The 22,515-nt window shown below is 38.2% G+C and overlaps 1 protein-coding gene across 4 annotated transcripts in view; it reads left to right on the top strand.

Annotated features, from left to right (window-relative positions):
- Window positions 1–21,928, top strand: part of CYTIP (cytohesin 1 interacting protein) — a 70,601-nt gene extending 48,673 nt beyond the window's left edge. For all 4 annotated transcript variants that reach the window (XM_059704398.1, XM_059704397.1, XM_059704399.1 and 1 more), the window contains 7 exons: window positions 1,802–1,851; window positions 2,100–2,154; window positions 6,548–6,650; window positions 6,867–6,960; window positions 10,091–10,160; window positions 16,817–16,883; window positions 19,760–21,928. In XM_059704398.1, the coding sequence (XP_059560381.1) occupies window positions 1,802–1,851; window positions 2,100–2,154; window positions 6,548–6,650; window positions 6,867–6,960; window positions 10,091–10,160; window positions 16,817–16,883; window positions 19,760–20,223 (903 nt within the window). In that variant the 3' untranslated portion in view covers window positions 20,224–21,928. The remainder of the gene's footprint in view (window positions 1–1,801; window positions 1,852–2,099; window positions 2,155–6,547; window positions 6,651–6,866; window positions 6,961–10,090; window positions 10,161–16,816; window positions 16,884–19,759) is intronic.
- The last annotated feature ends 587 nt before the right edge of the window (window positions 21,929–22,515 follow it).

Consider the following 22,515-nt stretch of genomic DNA (forward strand, 5'->3'; position numbering starts at 1 on the left):
AGGGAATGATTGAGAATGCTTGGGAATATCGTTTCCTGCTCTCTTCCACCAGAAGTTCGCCTACTACACAGCTTAATGGTCCCCACTCTTCTTATTGATACTTCCCAGGACAAAATCAGGCTGAAATAAACCATGCACATTGTTGTAGCTCTTCCACAGTCAGTCTTTATAAGTGGAAAATAAATACTTTGCAGCAACTCAAGACAACCTTTTTGTGTCTGAGCCTTCCTATTGCTACTACAGGACAATATAAATGATTTGAGGTTCAGAACTGACGCAAAAGAAAGATATAATTAATTTACATCAACTCGGTGGGAAGAAACCAGCGCTCCATTACATTAACTTTACTGACCAGCAGCCAAACTCTGCCCTAATACTGAGTGTTCCAGAAAATGTGTCAGAATGTTGCCATCCGGTACTAGGTAATTCCAGTTCCTTACAGGGCTGTGGGCTTCTCTCCTAACAAATGCCTTAATGAGGGTTTCTTTCGTGCATTAATTCCTTCTATGAGTTTTTCTCCTTACAGTTTTTCTCCTCTGTTTTATTTGGATTTGTTTAGACTCAGTATGCATTGATCTCCTGACAATTTATGTTAGGTTGACAGCGAAACCTCATGGGTAAGCTTGGAGCATGGATGTTTATGTGTAGGGCCCCAGGACCAACACTTGAGAAAAGGCTAATTAACATTTGTTAATTCCTCAACAAATAAACAAAACACGCACAGAAACTCATTTTGATCACTTAGAAAAACAGCTAAAAATCTAGATGCTTGCCCTAGCCTGTTTGGCTCAGTGGATAAAGTGTCAGCCTGTGGACCGAAGGGTCCCAGGTTCGATTCCAGTCAAGGGCACATGCCCAGGTTGTGGGCTCGATCCCCGGTGGGGGGCGTGCAGAAGGCAGCCAATCAATGATTCTCTCTCATCATTGATGTTTCTCTCTCTCTCTCTCTCTCTCTCTCTCTCTCTCTCTCTCTCTCTCCCTTCCTCTCTGAAATCAATAAAAATACATTTTAAAAAATCTAGATGCCACCTTTTGTCAGCTTTTCCTCAATTGACAATGGTTGAATGTATTTTGGAATTTTATGTGTATATGATCTTCTTCCAAAACATAAAGGGAAGGTGATGTTCTTTATGCCATTTAGACCATTCCTTGGTTCCTTTTTCTTCCTTGGCTGGAAATCTCACTGCATTCTTCCAAAACTATTACAAAAATAAATCATAAACAGAATTTAGGTTTTGAGTGTTTGGCTTTGCCTGGGTTATATTTCTGCATATGAATCGGTTCTTTAGAGCATACTTTAACCTGCTTTTAAAAAGTAACATTTTAAAGTAACTATTACTATAAACGCAGTCATCTCATCAGCATCTCCAAAAACGATTAAGTATTTGGGTTTTGCATGCCGTTCTCTGGGTGTTGTTTTCTTTGGATTTCAGTGTGATTAATCTCTATGGTTAATCTCTCAGAGTCTATTTTCAATTGCTATGGTTAATCTCTCAGAGTCTATTTTTAATACACATTAGATATGAAGTTCTTTTTGGGAAGCTTTGGAGTTTTGCCACATTACATTGACTCCTGCCACAGTGTATTATTATCAGAGCTTTTTTAAATCTTTTAAAAAGAATGCTTGGGCCTCCCTTTGCCAGACCTCCAGTGCTACCACTAAGGAATGGAAATTACTGCCTTTACCTTCTTTGAGCTGAGCCAAAGAAGGTGATTAAAAGCAAAGTTCTTTGTGATTTAAAACATTTACAGATGTGTCTTAAGGACCTTTTGGTAATGGTGTGTTTGTTGTATTTTTCAGCTTGCATTGACGAGATCAAGTTCTTTAGGTGATTTTGCCTGGTCTCAAAGGTAAAGAGATTTATTTGTTTTTTTGGTCTCTCATCAACATATTTAGGAACACAGCTCTCCAGACTTATTTACACACACACACACACACACACACATGCACACACACACAGTTACAATACTACAATTTACATAAATGTCAGCTATTTTAAATTGTGGTTATTTTTCATTTTCAATAAGTATGTGACAAATATGATACTTTGATCTTTATGCATCATTTTTTAAAACATTTTTAAAATATTTTATTACAGAAAGCTTGTTACTGTGGAGAAGCAGGATAATGGAACATTTGGATTTGAAATTCAGGTGGGCAGTTTTCAAACTTTTTATAAAGATAGTGGCACTAGTAGTGTCATGATATTTGCAAAGTAAGAATGAAGTAGAGAATGATGGAGACTCTGATTTTTATTCAATGTGTGGTTATCTTGGTAGTTCTTTAGTGTCTTTGGGACGATCTAGGAAAGAAAACATTGAAACACATAAAATAAAACCCCTGAGACTTGCTCAACTCTTTGTTCTTAGTTGCTTCAGTCTCCATGAAAGCCTGAGACTAATCAGAAATGCTTGATGTCATCCAGGTCTTTTTATTTTATCTTTATTGTTGAAAGTATTACATATGTTCTGTGGCAGGTCTTAAATAAGAGAGAGAAATAATCTTCATAGATGTGTATTTTGAATATTTGCCTGTCTGCTATCTTTGCCTAATGATTTTTATACTACATGTCAGATTTTAAATCTATACCTGGTATTTGATATTTAAGAAATCCTTGAAAACATATATATTTGTATATATGGACTGCATTCATGTATAATTCCTACTACATTTTGGAAAAAAATTATTTTATGACAAATTTGCCCTTTTATATTAATGATGACACTTTGATGATTATAACTTTATAATTTGAAACACTTAAAAACATTGCTCTATTTGCGTAGTGCTTCGTAATCTGGGAAATTTTTAAAACAGTCTATAGGTTTCCATGTAATAGCCAAAGAATTTCAGTTCTTATTTGTTGTCTGCTTTCTAAATGGCCATATTTGTAAAGATGATGAGTTTGGGCAAATGAAGTCTAATGCAATTAAGTACCGTAGTAGCTTAAGTGTTAACTGTGCATTTTTCCATTACACTTTTGTGGTTCTTTCAGATGTATTTTGCACAATCATATTCTTATACTGCACATCATCTTTTAGGTTTTAGCTTTGGTGCTGCTTTCAGAAAACGTTGGTGACTTTCCACAATTGGAAAGTCAGCGTGTATTTTAAGATAAGGAACAGGAAGCTGCTAAGTAAAGCATGCTTTATGAATAAAGAAACAAAATGGAACTCTATCTTCAATGAACATAGAGCGGCTGTAGGAGAACAGAAGATACCTTCTGTTTTCTGACCTCTTCTATTTTAAAATTTGGGGAAATCTATAATTCTTCCATCAGTACTATGCGTCTAAAAGCAGTACTATGCTTTCTCCCCATTCACACAAAACAACCCCTGATCTATTGCAGAGACTGTACGTTTTGTGATTGCTTTTTTTAAATGAGAATTATGCACAAGGATGTGCAGCCATTGCTACTGAAAGCAGGATCAGTGGCTGCTCACGTACCCTTATTTAAAGTGACAAATAGGAATTTTTTTCTCATGCTTCTATGACATGTCACTGCCCCCCATCTGTCTCCCCCATACCATAAACACACATTCCATGTGGAGCAAGGGTCACTAACAGATCACAGCCTACAGCACCATGAACCTTTGTAGCTCAACATGAGCTAATGGCTTCACTTCTGAACCGGAGCACCTATGTGTTATCTCAGTACTGCAGGAACTCACTCCTCTGGACATTCTTTTTGGGTGTATGCTTTCCATGACCAGCTCCCTGCGGTGTCTCTTCTCTAGTACTTACAACATTTGCATATTCATTGAATAGAGGAAATGCTGTGGGAACTTTCTGAAGACCAGACAGAACCTCATGTGCTCTTAATGTTAACACCTATGTGGGTCCTGGTCTACCAAGGGAAGGGGTGGTTAGAAGAGAACAACCTCACTGTCCTCTCTGGTTTTCCATGGATTGCCACTCATATGCTGCTAGTGAGATAGGGTATGATAGAAGCACGGACTTTAGATTCAGGTACACCTGCCTCACGGGGGTTTTAGGAATTTCAAATGAAATAACACATACAAAATACTTAGTAATGTGTCTGTACCAGTAGAAGATCAGCAAATGACAAGTGTTAGAATGAAGGTCATTGGGTAGTATGAGAAAGGGCAATGTGACTTTTGTGTCTCTAAGGATTGGTTTTGTTATTAAATGTGAAAGCAGAAGACAGAGAGAGAGAGAGAGAGAGAGAGAGAGAGAGAGAGAGAGAGAGAGAGGTATACAACTAGTTATTTCTTGCTATAACTTTGGGGCCTCTGCCTTTTCTTTCCTATCTCTAACCCACAAATTTTATAGCAGTTGGCAAACATTTCTCCTTCCCTGCACTCACTTTCATCGCTGGACCTGGAGGGCACATTTTCACTGCTAATAGAGTTGGTATAACAGTGGTTTCCAAATGGAGTGTCTGTTATAGCCATAGTTCTTGTACCAGAAAGGTCTGGGCTGGAAAGGTCTGGCTGTGGCAAGACTTCCTGGCAGAAAAACTGTTAAAGGGTGTATTACAGAGATGGGAAATATATTATGTGACCTCTAAAAGTCCCTTTTACCTTAAGATATGGGGATTCTAAATGCCTTCTTGAGTGACTAGAACCTTGCATTTTAACAAAGACAAATTTCTAGAAGTTGCTTGCACATGACTACCTTCTGGTTCTAGAGCTCGTAAGCCTGTAAAATAAGACGGAATGAGCCATGGCCAGTGTGACTCAGTTGGTTAAGCATCGTCACTGGTTTGATTCCCAGTCAGGGCACATACCCAAATTGCAGGTTTGATGCCCGGTAGGGGTGCGTATGGGAGTCAAACAATTGATGTCTCTCTCACATCAATGTTTCTCGCTCTCTCCCTCCCTCTTCATTCCTCTCTTTTTAAAATCAATAAAAATAACAACATATTTTTTTAAAATGAGAAGGGTCCTGCTAGTGTGGCTCAGTGGTTGAGTGTCAACCCATGAACCAAGAGGTCACTGGTTTGATTCCCACTCAGGGCACATGCCTGAGTTGCAGGCTCGATCCCCAGTAGGGGGCACTCAGGAAATGGTCAACTGATGTTTCCATCACTCTATCCTTTTTCCTTCCTCTCTCCTTAAAAAAATCAATAAAAACATATTAAAATATAAGAAGGAATACTCATCAGACATTAATTCCTTCATAAGGAGGCAGTTCTGGAATGTGGTTTAATTTTAGGATCAGAATGGTGATTTTGAGTCTAAATGGAACTAGACCCCATAATTTATCTGTGTTGGGCTATAAGTCAGCTAGCAAACACGTATGCAGTGCTCTTGGTATAATTTAAAAAAAAAACACAACCTGCTCTTGCCAAATTGAGGCAAGATGTGAAGCATAACCTTTTCTGATTTGGTTGGGTGGCTAATGAACCAGTGATTATTCAAGACAGGTGTACCAGCAAGTGCTCAAAATGAAGGTGGCTGAGTTAATTATAGTACTTTTGAATGAATGCAGGGCAGATTGTCATTATTTGCAGAACCCTAATGGAAAAGAATTATTGTTGGCATATTCATTGCTGGACATGGACTATTTTGTCGTCTCCTGTAGCGAGTATTTTAGCATGGGAGACCCACAGGGACATCTTTCTCTTTGCTATTGGCCACCATTTTTTTTTATCCCATTTGGGAAATGAGAAACTTAATTTTCCTCAAGAAATATGCCATCATGAGAGCATCAGGTGGTCTCTTAGGCCTGAAAATATAAAAGCTTGAGCCAGTATTATCCCACTTTTTTTCTCTAGGCAGGTTTTTTTTAATGAATGGGGTTGGTTGAAGATTATCTGGTAGGATTGCAAAATTGGTCTATTTCAGTGGTTGGCAAACTGCGGCTCGCGAGCCACATGTGGCTCTTTGGCCCCTTGAGTGTGGCTCTTCCACAAAATACCGACTTCTGCGCATGGGCCACAAGTTTCAATTGTACCGTATGTGCGCGCCCGCACGTGGTATTTTGTGGGAGAGCCACACTCAAGAGGCCAAAGAGCCGCATGTGGCTCGCAAGCCGCAGTTTGCCGACCACCAGTGGCTCATCCACCACTCGTGAGCCACATGTGGCTCTTTGGCCCCTTGAGTGTGGCTGTTCCACAAAATACCACGTACGGGCGCACACGTGCAGTGCGATTGAAACTTCATGGCCCATGCGCAAAAGTCGGTTTTCGGCCTGGGCGAGTCTATTTTGAAGAAGTGGTGTTAGAAGAAGTGGGGGTACGTTCGCTGAGGTCAACCCCTCAGATTGAGGACGTTTTTAGCAAAGGCCAGTTTAGGAGTACCCTAATTAAGTTAATAACAATGTACCTACCTATATAGTTTAAGTTTAAAAAAATTTGGCTCTCAAAAGAAATTTCAATCGTTGTACTGTTGATATTTGGCTCTGTTGACTAATGAATTTGCCGACCACTGGTCTATTTGATTCAGTTTATATTCAGGAAAGCCTTTCCAAATTGTTCTTTGCATCTACCATTATACCAATTACACAACTGACACCATTTTATTTTTTGGCAAATAGATTTTGAGTTTTTGGAATAGTAATTATGTCTCACTTGAATTTTTGCAGACTTACAGGCTCCAGAACCAGAACACCTACACCTCAGAGCTGTGCACTCTGATCTGCAAAATCCAGGAGGACAGCCCAGCACACTGTGCTGGCCTGCAAGCCGGTAACTCACAGCTTTGCTCATGTTATGAATTATTTAAATAGCAAGAAGAGAAAACTTTTTGATAGCCAAGGTCAGGACAGTATTGTTGCTTTGGATTTTCTTAGTGCCTTTATGTTGCTAAGGTTTGAGGCTTGCTTGTTTTTCTTCGTTTGCATGTCAGGAAGGATTATTTAACCAATCACATTAACACTCATTTTTTTTCTTGGCATCTCCCAGGTGATATCCTTGCAAATATCAATGGTGTGGGCACAGAAGGCTTTACCCACAAGCAAGTTGTTGACCTGATCAGATCGTCAGGAAACCTGCTAACGTAACTATCCATCTGCTTCCCATGGGGCTTCAGAAATGTTACAGTCTCTCATAATGCTGTTGAGTGAATGAATAGACTTATTGTTCAGGTTGCTAAGAAGGGAGGCAGCGCACCATAGCTTTGGAACTGGATACAGACGTTTTTATCAGTTCCTTTTGTTTCTCAAGGTTTCCTCAAACTTGAACATGTTGTCAACATCTGAAGTCAGAGGACACCGATAGCCCAAACATCCAAGTGGGAGGGAGAGTATTTTAAAAAATAACATTCAATTCAATTAAATTGGCACTCCTTTTCTTTGGATAGACAAAAAATGATCCAATTTCCATGGCTGATATGAACTTGTGGTTAGAACAAACAAAAGGTCAGAATGGTTGAGTTTTTCATTTTATACCACAAGCCAATAGTTTTTCTCATAGAGTGTTCCATTTGGAAGGAAGAACCAAGTCTGACAGCCCTCCCCACCCTGCACACACACACACACACACACACACACACACACACACACACACACACACGCGCGTGCGCACTCACCCCTGCTACTATTTCAGACTTAATAATGGGACACTGGTCTCCCCTACTGGAGATTTATTTTTTCAACTATACCATCCCTAGTACCTAATAAAACTTTAGTATTTAGTTAAAAGATGGATTTCACTCGTTTGTTAAAATGGTATTTCTTGAGCAAATATGTTTCCAGCACTGTGATAGGCTCAGGGGAGATGGAAGGAGATGGATAAGAAAAACCTGCAAAAATAAATAATGTTGATATTGCAATTATCCATAATTGCTATGAAGCAAGTACAATAAGGTATGGGTTAGAACATTGAGTAAGAGGGCTGATACTTTAGCCTAGGTGTTTAAAATGGCCCTCTCTGAAGAGGTGGACTTTGAGCTGAGACTTAAATGAAGAGAAGGATGATTATATGAATTCTTCATGAGAGAGCATTTAAGGTAAAGAGAGAGGTCTCTAAGTAGTCAAAATGGGCTTGGCACATCCAAGGAAGAGAAAGAAAGCCAGTGTAATTTGTGGTTGGTGGTTTAGGGGGAATATAATAAGGGATGAAGGCAGGGAGTTGAGCCCTGGACAGTGTGCTCAGTGGTTAGATAGTTGGCTCATATATTGAAGTTTCATGGATTCGATTCCTGGTCAAGGGTTGCAAGTTTGGTCCCTGGCCCCTGTTGGGGCTTGTGCCAGAGGCAACCAATGGATATGTCACTCTCACATCTCTCTCTCTCTCTCTCTCTCTCTCTCTCTCTCTCTCTCTCTCTCTCTCTCTTCATCTCCCTCTTCCCCTCCCTCCCTTCTACTCTCTCTAAAAATCAATGGGAAAAATTTCTTTGGGTGCAGATTAACAACAACAAAGACAGGGAGTTGGCCTGGGGGCAGAGTATGGGTCTATCAACCAGGCTAGGTAGTTTAGGATTTATTCTGATTATGTTAGATCCTATATTTTCTCATTTCTTCTTCAGAGCCACCTCATGGGGCTAGTTTTATTCCTATTTATAGGTGAAATGACTGAGACTGAAACGAGGTTTAGTTAAGATCAACCATCTAGTAAGTCACAGGGCTGGGATTTGACCACCTGCTCCGGATGCCAAGATCTCTTCTTTTCAGCCACAGCACAGCTGCTCATTGTGAGCTGCCAATAGAAAATCCACTGGCCACTCTTCAGTGATTGTGGTCTAAAACTTCAAAGGATGTTTTGGGTGTGTCTAGTAGTTTTGGAAGATGACTGCTGGTGATAGAGGACTGAGTCCAACTACCAGCATTTTCTCTTGGACTCTATATGGTTTCTGCCTTGCAGATTCAAGCTTCTCTTTATCTGAACTCACAGGATCCACAGAGTTGGCATCAGTCTTCTATCAGCACCAGAAGATTGTTCTTAACTAAACCTAATGTAAGCGTCAGGAGATACCTAAGGAGTAATGGCTGGAGACAGTGGGAAAGTCAGAGATCAGGAAAATGATAGTCTATAGTAATACTGAAGAGAGCAGCCAATCTAGGCCTGAGGTTTTTCCCATAGACATCTGTTGGTTGGGCAGGTCAGATTGACATTAAAAATCCCAATGGAACAGATTTGCAGGGATCCTCACCATTGCTCACAATCAAGACTGCTCTAATGAGGAAGCAGATAATGTCTTGGCTTGCTATCATTTCATTATCTTGGGTATTATGCTATTAGAAATTGAGGAAAATTGATCTCCACATTTAATGCTTATATTTTACCATGCCTTGAAAAATTCTTGCATCTTTAGAGCGTTATAGAAGGAATTTGAACCAATACTTTAAAAATGTTTAGCTGTGTGACTCACACATAAAATTTATCTTATTCAGATTGATGGCTTAACAGTGAAAATAAAGGCCTTAGCTTGTGCCCACAAAACAAATCAAATCACTCAGGATAGAACAAGTCTTTTTATTTTTAGAAAGGTATAGGGAGAAAGAACACTATTAAGCAGATAATTCTAGGATTGAAGTGTGTGAGCTTAAAAGGTTTTGAGATGAGAGAGTCATATGAAGGTTACTAACTGATAGTAGTTCTGGTTTTCTTTGTTCTCATTCCAAAGTGAAGACAATTTACAGATGTAAAAGCTCCTGACATGTTAGTGAGGAAAAGATTTTTTCCCTTCAAGGAATAGCATGTTGATGCCACTGTTTGAAATTCTTATTGTTATTCTTATTGCTTGCTATTCTTATTGCTATATTCTTCATGCTTAGCATGGTGTCCAAAGTCTGGTACATAGTAGATGTCCAATAAATATTCACCAAATGGATGAGGTGATTCAGCCACACCCCATAAGAATAGATTCTAGTAGAGAACAACCACCATCGTCATACAGGGGCTTCTATAAAATGAGCTACAATTGACAAATTAACCAAATTCTTTCAGTCACCCTCTGCAGGGGAGGTTTTTTTTGCTTGTTTGTTTCCCCCATTTTCTTTCTCTGAATGTTGTTAGAAGATTTGAAGTAGGTCCAGATACTTATAGTGCCAGGAGAATCTTAACGTTTATGTTGCCTTGTAAGGAGCCTAAGTTTAAATTGTAGTGCTATTCATAAGGATGGTACTTGTTTGAATGAATCACTCATGCTCTTCTCCTCCCCTCCGTTTTTTTTTTTCTTAAAACAGGATAGAGACTCTTAATGGAACAGCAATTCTCAAGAGAGCCGAGCTTGAAGCAAAGCTGCAAGTTTTAAAGGTAATTTAATTTAATACAGTGAGGAACATTTTTCATCCTTGAATGTGTGAGTGGTAGGATGAAGATCTATTTGAGGAATTGAGATAGCCCTTGAGGATGAAATGTCATGATGAGTCTAAACTGCTGAGTTATCAAGAGACAGACAATTGGCTTTGCAGGCATATTAAATTTCACAAACCAGCGCAAATCATTTCCTCCCTCTTTCTGTGTGTCTATGAGGCTCAGAAAGGCAACAGGAAGGCACATCAATTGAAGAACATTTCATTAATGCACCTTTCTCTCTTGATTTACATTTTGTGTGGGGTAGGTGAGGGGGAACAAAGAAGGAGGAGCTGGTCTCTGTCATTTTCCCAAGTGCTGTGTGTGTGTGTGTGTGTTGGTGTGTGTGTGTGTGCAGAGGGCCTGGAAGTTTTGCTTCCTATTGTCTTCCTCTGTGTCCTTCCATTCTGCCTCATTCTTACCACAAAAATAATCTCCCTGTACTCCTTTGGCTGTCCTTGAATCTGCTTTCACTGGCAAGCACACAATCAACTTTGAAGAGGAAAAAATAAAGCTTTGAGGAGAAGTGCATAGTGTAGGATGTTCAGTGAAAATTTTCTGGTATGGCTCTTTGAAGGTCTTAAAGTCTTAGTAGACTGGAGGGGTTCTGCCAGGCCATGAAGTTCAGACCTCACTCATGTGCACCTGGGTCAGAGCCCTGCAGACCCTGCCCGGTTCCAAGGACTCTGTATCCCGGGGCTGCAGCCCCTCTGAGCAAGGATCGCAGGGTTTGCTGAAGACAGGCTGCTCACTTGGGTTTTGTATAGCGATAGCTGCCATTTATTAGTTTTCTTTATGAAGTATGTCCTTCTAAATTATTGAGCCCATTAATTACTATTGATCAGTATTAACTCCATTGAGGATGGAGTTACTATACAGTATTTATATTTTATCTTGTATTCACTTCCCCCACATCTAATTAATCAACAAGACCTGTTTTCTTCTTTGTCAACATCTTGCTATTTTGCTTATACCTATTATTATTTTAAACCAATTTGTAAAATTCTTTGGGGAAAATTTTCGTTTAGATTTTCAAAGAAATTGAATTGCATATATAGAATAAATAAAATCAATTGACATCTTTATAGTTTTTACTTTTCTTTTTTTTTTTTTAAATATATTTTATTGATTTTTTACAGAGAGGAAGGGAGAGAGATAGAGAGTTAGAAACATCGATGAGAGAGAAACATCGATCAGCCGCCTCTTGCACATCTCCTACTGGGGATATCCCCGCAACCCAGGTACATGCCCCTGACCGGAATCGAACCTGGGACCTTTCAGTCCGCAGGCCGATGCTCTATCCACTAAGCCAAACCGGTTTCGGCTACTTTTCTTATTTCAAACACAGTTTAATAATTGGAGGTAAAGGGACAAAACTTTATCTACAAAAAAAATTATAACTATACAGAAAAATCTAAGGAAATCTTAAACATTTTATTAAAATAAAGAGAGATCATCAAGACTATTGTATTTAAAAACCAGTAACAATAAGTTAAAAATCTTTTAATATTAAAATATTATATTTATTAAAAAAGAAAAATTAGAAGGTACTTAAGAATAAATATAGCATATATATATATAATTGCATGAATAAATTATAAAATGTTTTTGAAATAAATAAAAGATTCTATAAATCTTTGTTAGATTTATTATTTTATAATTTATGATTTTGTTTCTATAGTTTCTTTACTTAAAATTAATATTTTTATTGAGATTTAAGTATAGATATATAAAATAACATTTTCTATGCTGTTGCTATATTCAAACACCTTGCTAAACTGTATAATTTCTAATAAATTATCTATAGATATTTGGAGACTTGCTATAAAGATAATAACTATCTGTTAAGAATGACATTTAGTTCTTTTTCTTAGTAACTAGGGCCTGCAATATAATGGTGAATAGAAACTGTAATTGTAGAAATCCTTGTTTTGTTCTTGACTTTAAAAAGGGAATTTTTTGCCTCTTTCATGTTAGCAATGAGCTATCTCTATGAATACACTTTTCAGGTTAAAGAGGCTCCCTTCTATACCAAGTTTGTGGTAGTTTTTATAGGGCTTGTATATTAAACTTTACCAAATATCTGTTTTTGCATGTGTTAAGATGGTCATCTCATTTTTTTATTTAAAAAAAAATCTGGTGAATATGGTGAATGACATTTAAAGGTTTTCTAATGTAAAGCCACCCTTGAATTTCTAAAACAAACCCAATCTGATCCATAATTTATAATCTTTTTTATAAACTTATAGATTTGATTTGCTAACATTTTCTTAAGGATATTTGAAGGTAGCTTCACTTTCAGATAGAATGGCCTATATTTTTCCCCCCTTAGTCTGTCTTTAGTTTTGGTATCACATTTACTGGCCTCCTAGTGTGAGCTAGGGAATATGTTCCCTTTTTGTTCTCTGTAGAATATTTGTAACACTATCTGAACTATCAGGGCTGGAAGTTTTTTTTTTTGGTGGAAATACTTTTAAATTGTTTCAGTTTCTTTATTAGTTATAAAATTACGTAGGCTTTCTGTTTTATGGGGTGTTGTGGTTTTTCTGGAGCCAATTTTGTCAAATTATCTTTTTGTTAATAAAGTCTTTAAATAATTGCATGAAGTTTTTAATAAAATTCTATTCTCGTTTTTTTTTTTTTCCTTTTCTATCACAACTGATTAGGTCCTCATTTTTATTTGTACTACTTTCTATGCCTTCTCATCTTTTTATTTCTTGGTAACTCTCTCTAGAGGATTGTTGAGTCTTTTAAAAAACAGTATTTCAATTTGTGCCAATTTTTTATCTTTTGCTGATTGCTTTTCAGCTGTTCTTTTGTCTTTACCAATCTAAAGTTTCACCTCAATGTGACTGCATATGGATTCATTTCTAAATATATACTGCATAGAGCTTAGAACTTCAGTGCCCTTTGCATCTAAACACTGGTGACTGTCTTTAGTTTTAGAAAACTATCAGCTTGATACCTTTGAATAGATAGTTGACCCTTGAACAACATGGATTTGAACTGCATGGATTCACTTACACATGGATTATTTTTCATCTTATAATCAGGCTGTGTAAACTTATGGCATCAGAAATACAGCACAGTACTTTAAACTTATTTTAGCTTCCTTATGATTTTCTTAACATTTTTTTTCGAGTTTACTTTATTGTGAGAATACAGTATATGATACATATGACATACAAAATAAGTGTTAATCGACTGTTTATATTATTGGAAAGGCTTCCAGTCAATAGTAGACGATCAGTAATTAAGTTTGGGGTGTCAAACGTTATATGGTTATACGCAGATGCTTTACTGTGTAAAGGTGGGGGGGCTCCCTCATTATTCAAGGGTCAGCTTACCTTTTTAGACCATCCCCAGAATTATCTTGTGGAGTTCCTTATGTTTGAGTCCTTTGATTTGCCTTCCAGGCTGCCTATCTGCCCTTTCATATTTCGTATTCCTTTATCTTTTTTATGTTCTTTTTGAATTCCTTAGTAATAGCTTCAGTAATGTTGTTTGTGTTCAGTACAGAATGTGTTCTTTCTATTAAAAGTTAATTTTTTATTTTCAAATAGCTCTTTTTTTATGTAGATCAGTTCTTGTTCCTTTTTGTTTCAAATGTCTTCTTCTTATTAACATTGATATCATTCACCTCTCAGAAGATTATACATATTCTCATTTTAAAGTCTTTTTGGACACTTTCTATTTTCATTTTACTTGGAGAGAATCCGTATACTGATGATCAGTTTTATTGTCCTTGTTACTAAACTTCAGCAGGTGTTTTGAAATTTAGATTGCCCACTTCCCTTGCATGGTGGCCTCTCCCTTCTGCTCAGTGTGATAGTTGGGTGGTTGCCTCCATGATAGATATCAACCCAGAGCCAGGCCTGGCAGCAAGGATGTCTTCCCTGGAGGGTCAGTGTGCTGCTTGGCTCGGGCCATGAGGCTGCGTTTATGTACTCCTGCCCCCTCTGCGAGCCATCGCCACCATTAGACCCTTTCCCCAGCCTCCTCTGCATGGTGCTGGAGCTTCCGCCAAGGTTCTTTTCTCAAGCAGGAACCTGGTCTCTGTCCTGTGCCACATAAGTATATTTAAACTATGTATCCCCATAAGATCCACGTTCCTAGTGACCTTTCTGATTCTTCAGGTCCAGCCGGACTTTGGGTTCATTCCTGCTTACTACTTGCATTTCTGTTCCTTTTCTAATCTTGAAATGTTAAAATTTCCAGTTCATCTCTTGAGCCAGAAGTTTCTTTGGTATGACCTATAACCAGGGCCAGGCTGTCTTCCCCTTCACAGAACGACATTTAGTATGTAAGGGTGCACTCTGTTTCCTCAAAGACTCTGTGTTTTCAGGGATTCCCTTTCTCATGACCTATGATTCACAGTTTAACATGAAAATAGTACATCCAATGGGCTAGGGGGGGAATTACTTTTTAATCCAGTTCCGTCATTGACTGGGTTTGTAGCCCTTGGGAAATATTTTGCTGTATTGAACCTTTATTTTCTAATCTGGGACATTTTTGGACGGTTAGGAAAATTAAAAAGCAGGTTATCCATGAAAGCACTATAGAGTAGTAAAGTGCCATGGAAATAGTTAACTTACATGTGTGTCTCATGTAGACTGAAAACATTAGAAATATGTCCAATCCAAAATATTTAATCTGTGATAGTTGAATATTGTTGCAGGGAGCCGTTAGTTTACATGTCCACCCAACCAATATTTATTGAGCTGTTGCTATACCAGGCACTGACCTGGGCATAGTGAGGGGATGTGGCCCAGTATAGTTAAATCTCCCATGTGCTTTTTCTCCTAATGGTGAAAGATTAAATCGGTGCAAATATACAACTGGTATGTTAATAGCAGCCAGAAACAGACTCTGAGGAAAATAGAGAAGCTTAGATATAAACTAAAAACTCTTAGTCACTTTGACGTATCTGCTCTTTACACTGGTATTTCCTTGGTTTAAGTGATGACATACTTAGATGACTGGGCCAGATCAACAGATTAGATATTTTAAAACCTTTATTTTTTTAAAACAAGTTCAGTATGTAGCAAGCCTTGACTTTGTATTTCTGGATAAGTAGGTGCAGATATACAACTTCCTCTTCTCTCTACTTAGTTGACTATCAAGCCAGCCTCATGCTCCCCTATTAGACTCTATTCCTTTACAGGAGATAAGCCTTTTTAAGAAAGAAGAAAGGGGTTGGGATATAGGCCAGATATTTTTAGTTCTACTATACTCCTTGGGTCCCTAATTCGGACCTCCATGTGACTGATGAAAGGTGTGCACAGATAACAGCTGGGATTCAGGTAGCCCAGCAGTCTTATAGCCATATGGACTATATTATAATACAGAGAGAACAAGAACTTGATGGGGTCAGGTATTTTATGGCTTGAATTTATTGCTTGCAATATTGTATTTGCAACCACAGGATGGCTGCTAAATGTTATCAGGGATTGGAAAATCCTGCCCAGTGACTGTTTCGTCCCAGGATTCAGGAACCAGCCATTTTCCCTTAAGCATTAATGACATGCTTGTATTTTATTATTTTCTTTCCTTTAGGCCTTCCCCTTTCAAATGTACTTCTTTTTCTCTTCATTTTTAGACTTTATCTGACCTTCCCAGATTGCATCAAGTGAAGGACCCTTTCCCACTAGGTGTCCGGAGGCAAAGCTGAGCTGTGCCTGCCTACTGGGCTGGCTGTGGGGCCCTGAAATGGCAAAGGAAAGGGTGGGGTAGAGAACAAAGAGCAGGAGAGAGAATGAGCCTTTGGTGGTACCTTGCCAGATGCTTTTTGCCTGGTTGGCTTTCAATTCCCATCCCCTCAGCCCAGTCATGCGCTAGTCCAAGCCTCCCCTGCCACCTTGATCATCACATCAGCCACTCCATTCCCACCCTGGGCCACTGCTCTCAGGTGCTGGGCAGCAGGGGAAGGAAGCAGTTGAGAAGTCAGGGTGCTGTGCAATGTTTAAGTTTAGCCTTCCAAGAAAGCCTCTCAGAACAGGTAGACTTCCACTTTTTGGTGTAGCAAATAAAAAAGCTGTCCAGCAGAAAAGACAGCTTTTTATTTTCTAAAAAGTTTTAGTGCTCCAGGCTTAAAAAGTGATGATGGTATTTATTGAACAATTACTACAATCTAGTCACTGTTCTAATCACTTTACATCTATTAACTCATTTAAGCTTCATGACAATCCCAGTGTTTAGGTTCTATTATTATCTTCATCCTGCATATGAGAGAATCCTAGAATGAAAGTCCCTGTCTAAACAGATACTAAATGGACACAAACCTAAGCAATCTGGTTCTATAATATTTATTTAAAATAAAAATATACAAATGTCATTGTTTCTATTGTCTATTGTTTTTATTGTTTCTATTGTTTTCATTGTTTCGATTGAAATGATGTCATGGTTTCAACTTCTTGGTGCTACTCAATTATTTATTGAGAAAGTAGTTTTCCCAATATCTGCCTTTTATACAGAAAAACATCTTTCAAATGAGCAAGAGAGGTTGTTAGTGCCAGAAAGAAAATAAAATAAAATCTAAAGACAAATCTCAACACTCAGAAGTAAATTGCTATTTCACTGAGGTTTCCTAATATTGGCACTTTTTTCTTTTTTCTCAGCAAACCTTGAAGAAGAAATGGGTGGAGTTCAGAACTCTGCAGTTACAGGAACAGCGCCTGCTTCATGGTAAATGTGATTTCCTGTTCAGAAACCACACTAACATTTCACCCTTTTAGTATTTCTGCCTCTAAGTTGCATTAAGATTATCATCATTATAAGAAAAAATTGTGCAGCATGGATAATGAATACCAGTTGCATTTCTTTGGAGTGACCTATGTATTTGGAGGAGGGATAAGTTAAGTCACATCCCTCCTTCATACACATAACACATATGCCCATCAAAGCATGCAGATATGCTCCTGCATGCACATGCTTGCAAGAGGCACCTGGAGATTTTAGAAGAGCAGCAGGAATGATGGCCTGATTTCAGCAGATGAGTGAAATTCCTGAGAACGTCCATGTCTCAGGGGCTGTGTGGTTTCCAGAAACTACTGAGGCTGGAATGGTAGCACACTTTGTGTGTAGAGCTCCTAACACTTGTTCAAATTGTATAGGTTACATTAATGCAGAGATATTCTCCTTCATGACCACTGAGACTGAAATGTGAATGATCATAATAATAGTAACGTCGTGGTTCTTGCCATTGTGTACCTTCTGAAGGGAAGGGATGAGTTTAAAATTTGTCAATTTGAGATTTGCTATGTGACTAGTGTGGCCTGAAGAAGAACTTGTATGTATAAATAATTCATTGAAACCACTAGCAGAGTGGGTGTGAAAGATAGGTTATATTTCCATCAAATAATACTAAGTTTAAAGTCTCTATTTATAACCTAGATATGTCAAAAGTGATAACCTCTTTACAGAAAAAAGGTACATTTAATTTTTAATTAGGCACTTAACTATGGCTTAGAAATTATGTTGAAGTTGTTTTTTGATAAAAAGTTTGTATGAGTTACTTCTATTTTTTATATATTTAACTTAATATTTTTTAAAAATTCATAACAGATTTTTGGGGGGCTTGAAGATTACTAGCAAGACAGGTACAAAATTTAGCTACCTTTTGGGTTTCTGTAGACCTGAAGATTCGGGAAACCTTTGCCTTCACTTTTGGAGCATTCTGGAGTAGAGATGGGCTTTGTTCTGGGATTCTATAGCAATGGCCTTGTGGAGACAAGGTCCTTAGGTAAGAATGAAGGAGACTGAATCCTCATAAGGTCATTGTTGTACAAATTTTTTGAGAGTTGAACGAGTTCTTTTTTACTTTTTCTAGACCTAGAATAAATATTCAGGGCATGAAATTCTATAAAGCAATTGCTCTCTAATCAAAGCATTGCAAAATGAAATAAAGTAGGTTGTATTAGCAAAAAGAAAAGAATTATGATTAATCACTCACTGAGGGCTGGCCATACTTAACCTTACAGATCAAAAGGAAAAATAAACAGTCTCCTTTTATATTGTCAACAAAGGACAAAGGAGAGCAGCAGTAGAGATAATCAATGCAAAGTGAAACCATTTCTGAATGTCAATGTTCTTTTTCTTTTTTAAAAAATCTTTTAAAATATGTATTTTCATTCATTTCAGAGAGAAAGGGAGAGGGAGAGAGAGATAGAAACATCAATGATGAGAGAGAGTCATTGATTGACTGCCTCCTGCATGCCCGCCCCCCGCCCCTCCCCACCGCCCCCGGGGATTGAGCATGCAACCCAGGCCTGTGCCTTTGACCAGGAATTGAACCCTGACCTTCTGGTTCATAGGTCGATGCTCAACTATGAGCCATGCCAGCTAGGCTTTCTTGTTTTTCTTGAAGTACTTACCATCTAATTACAGTTATCCCTTGGCATCCATGGGAGATAGTTTCTAGGACACACCCTGTGGATACCAAAATTCAAGATGCCCAAGTGTATTCCATAAAATGCCATAGTATTTTCATACAACTTGTATTTACATGTAAGGCTACCAAATGGTATGCTATCTTTCACTTCATTCATGTGGATTCAGTGTAGTGCTCGGTGCCATGGCAAATTCAAGTTTTGCTCTTTGAAACTTTCTGGAATTATTATTATTTTTCTCAAATATTTTAGATCAGTGATTGGTTGAAACTAGGGGGCTGGACGTATGTCTTTCTCAGGCTGGTATTACAGATAATCTGCTTTCTTTTTGCATTATACCAGCCAGAATAGAAGCAAGGGGGGTGGGGCAGGATATTGGTCTGTGATTACAATTTGAGTTTGGGGACCCCAGATGTCGGTTATAAAAGGTTGATGAAAAACTCAGCTAAGCAGATAAAACTCAATTCCTTCAAATGAATTGTTACTTATTTGAGGACAGGGCTATTTTCTGGGCACAGTACCATTTCAGAGCATTTAAGTATTATAGCATTCTAATATGAAACTTGGAATATTGAGACTCGACAATATTCTTTTTGCCTTAAATACCTTTGACTTCTCTATAATGAGCCCACAGGTGCAGGTTTTATAACTGTGTTTCCCCTACACATCAAATAATGTTATTGTAAGTTTATAATCACGAAAAAGGACAGTAGTTAAACATAAGAGGAACTAAAAGGAGAAAATCTATAAGACAACATTTCGCCAAGTATATTCCTTATAGTCCCATTTCTTTATCAAGTTTTTAATAAAAGATTGCAGGTCACTTCAGTTTAAAAATGATCCTTTCAAAAATTTTCAAGTCATGCAGGCATGCTGTCAAATGAATAGAACTTGTTCTCATATGAAGAATCTGGTTTAAATGTATTTAATCTAGCCTTACCCTTTCCATGACCATCAACCCTTTTACATGGCAGGTAGGCCATGGGCAACTAGTTTGGGAAATCCTACTATAAGGTTTATCAAATTGCCTTATAACCAGTCATTTATTCACGCAAGTCAAGACTCAGTGAAAAATATTATTTACCCTCGGAAGAGAAATTTTGGTGTATTTACTTGTAGGGAGTGATGGTGCTTAGATCCATTCCACAGTAGACTTTGTTTTCTGCATTCTAGGTGATGCAGCTAACTGCCCAAGTTTGGAAAACATGGACATAGATGAATCAATTTTGTTTGGAACCCTGCCCGGGTCAGGTTCAGCTCTCCCGGACCGGAATCGATTATCCAGTGAGAGCAGCTGTAAGAGCTGGCTGAGCTCCATGACAATGGACAGCGAGGACGGCTACCAGACATGTGTGTCTGAGGACTCGAGCAAGGGAGCCTTCAGCAGGCAGACAAGCACCGATGATGAGTGCTTTGTCCTCAAGGATGGGGACGATTTTCTGAAGAAGTCATCTTCCAGGAACCGGAGCATCAGTACTGCCAGCAGTGGGTCCATGTCTCCCATGTGGGACAGCAACTTCTCAAGCATGTTTGGGACTCTGCCCCGAAAAAGCAGAAGGGGGAGCGTCCGGAAACAACTCTTGAAATTCATCCCTGGCCTTCACCGCCCTGTGGAAGAGGAAGAGAGTCGCTTCTGAGGGGTTGCGATGCCCCTTCCTATGAGCTTATTTCATAAATACCTTCTGGACTTGTTTAGATCAACTCCACCCAGCTTAGTGGGAAAGTGCAAATGAATTGCAAAACTGACATCCCATTTTAGGCAATAGTGACCTTTATTTAAAGTTTTTCTATCGTGTTTTGTTTTTTTTCTGCATCTTAATGTTTTAACTAGAACAGCTGAAGTTCTAAGCAGACAGCAAGGAAATAAAGTTGTAAGTTAGATAATATAACAAATGAACACAAATGCTTGCTCATGCTAATGCTGCCTGTGAAGGCAAGAATAATATTTATTTTGTAGATTATCCATGTGAAAAATTGAGAACCTTGGAGTCCAGTGTAAATAAGAAAGTGACAATATAATTATTTGGGATACCTTCTGTAGGTAAATAAGTAGGTATCAAAACTTTATGTTAACTTAAGCTCAGTAACCTCTGGGGAGGCTTAGAAATAGGCAATTTTGAATGTTTCTATTGAAATCTCTGAAGGATTATAAACAAAGATGACCATCAGCCATTTTTCACATCTACAGTGACAGTCAAGTGGGAAATGTAAGATTTAATATGAGGGTTTAAGCTTCATGAGATCCATGGAAAGATATTGTCTAAGGTGGGTACTGAAGAAGATTATAATAAGTTTGGTTGTTTTTTGTTTTTTTATAGGCAGCCTAAACAAAATTGGTGGAAATGTTATTCTTACTTGATTCATTTTTTATTCTATCTAAATATTGAACTGGCAAGATTTTATAGCTTTGTAATTTTTTTAAACAAATCTAAAATGTGAAAAACTAGATTCAGGAAGAGGATTTTCCTCCTGTAGATTTTTTCCATATCACTCCTTACATTATGTTATATATTTTAAATAGTTATTGCCTTGGCACTCTTGAGCCTATTAGTTATGTTAGTATCATATTATGTCTAGCCACTCAATAGCATTTTTTTTCCAATGCCGATTAAAGTCCATAATTTTTCTGTTCTGGTGATACAGCTGCTCACTGCCTCTATTCTAGAGTAAATAACCCTGACAATATAATAACTAGCCCTTACTGATTTGAGTGTGTGTGTGTGTGTGTGTGTGTGTGTGTGTGTGTGTGTGTGTGTTTGGGAGAAATAGAGTCATTTGATAGTTGACTTTAAATAGAAAATCTACACTCAAATAAACTGAGGGAAGAATGAATCATTTGAGAAAAAAATAGAGAAGAGGGTTAGAAAGCCTGTAGGTTAAGAACAAAACAATAAAATAAAAGTGATCTCTAATTGAGACCTGCTCTCTATTAATTCTTTGAACTCAGAAGCATCCAGTGGGCTCTACTTGAGAATCATTCATACAAAAAGCAGAGTGCAGCATGTTTCGCAGAGACAATAGTAATCCTGCCTACAATTACAGACTGCCTAGTAGGTTAAAAATGGTTTCTGTGCGGTCCCTGACATAACCCTGGAGATAGGTGTTAAGCATGCCCTCAGAAGCAAAAATTTGCAGACGTCCCCATAGGCAGTGGCAGGGCTGAAGTTGGAAGCCAGTTCTTCCTGTCTCTCTCCTATCATTATAGTCTCCCTAGATGTCGTTTACCCTTTTTGCTGGTTCTCTGTAGTTATTTTATCACCACAAGCCACAGGAGGTACACTCTCCCTCCAAGAATACATAAAACATGCAATTGTAGCTACTGCATGGAAAAAGAGACTGGTTTTGGTAAATAGGAAAACAAACACCTATTTAGGGTGATTGTCCTGCTCTGCATTAGCAAGTTTTCAGATATAGGCACATTTCTAACTGCATGGTTAGCAATACATTTATTTTCAACCAGGGCTAGCAAATGGGCTGTGATTCAACTGATAGAGCTTACTTCTTATCATGGACTAGAATTATCCTGTCAGAGATCTGCTTACACAAATGCATTTCCTGTGAATCCTATTTCACAGAGTTCAGCAGAAGGAAATACCACATTTATTTGAGGAAAGATGACTTTAGTCTTCTGTGATGTGAGCAATGTTTTGAGAACCACCATGGGTCATCTGGGAAAGCAGACCACAGGTCATTTACTTTTCTTGTGGCTTTCAGTGTTCAGTGTAGTGCAATTCTTCCTTCTTACAGTCACCAACCCCACACAAAAGGCCCAAGGAAGGAACAGAGCGAGTCACACTGCTGTCTGTGATAAGATGGACTAGAGTCAAGAGTCAGTTATGTTCTGGAAAAAAAGAAAAGCACTTTATAACCAGAATACAGGAAGGGAGGGTATGACATGTGTGTTCACAAGTTGTAAGAAAACTAGCTGT

This window comes from Myotis daubentonii, chromosome 7 (assembly GCF_963259705.1).
Source record: "Myotis daubentonii chromosome 7, mMyoDau2.1, whole genome shotgun sequence".
Lineage (NCBI taxonomy): Eukaryota > Metazoa > Chordata > Mammalia > Chiroptera > Vespertilionidae > Myotis > Myotis daubentonii.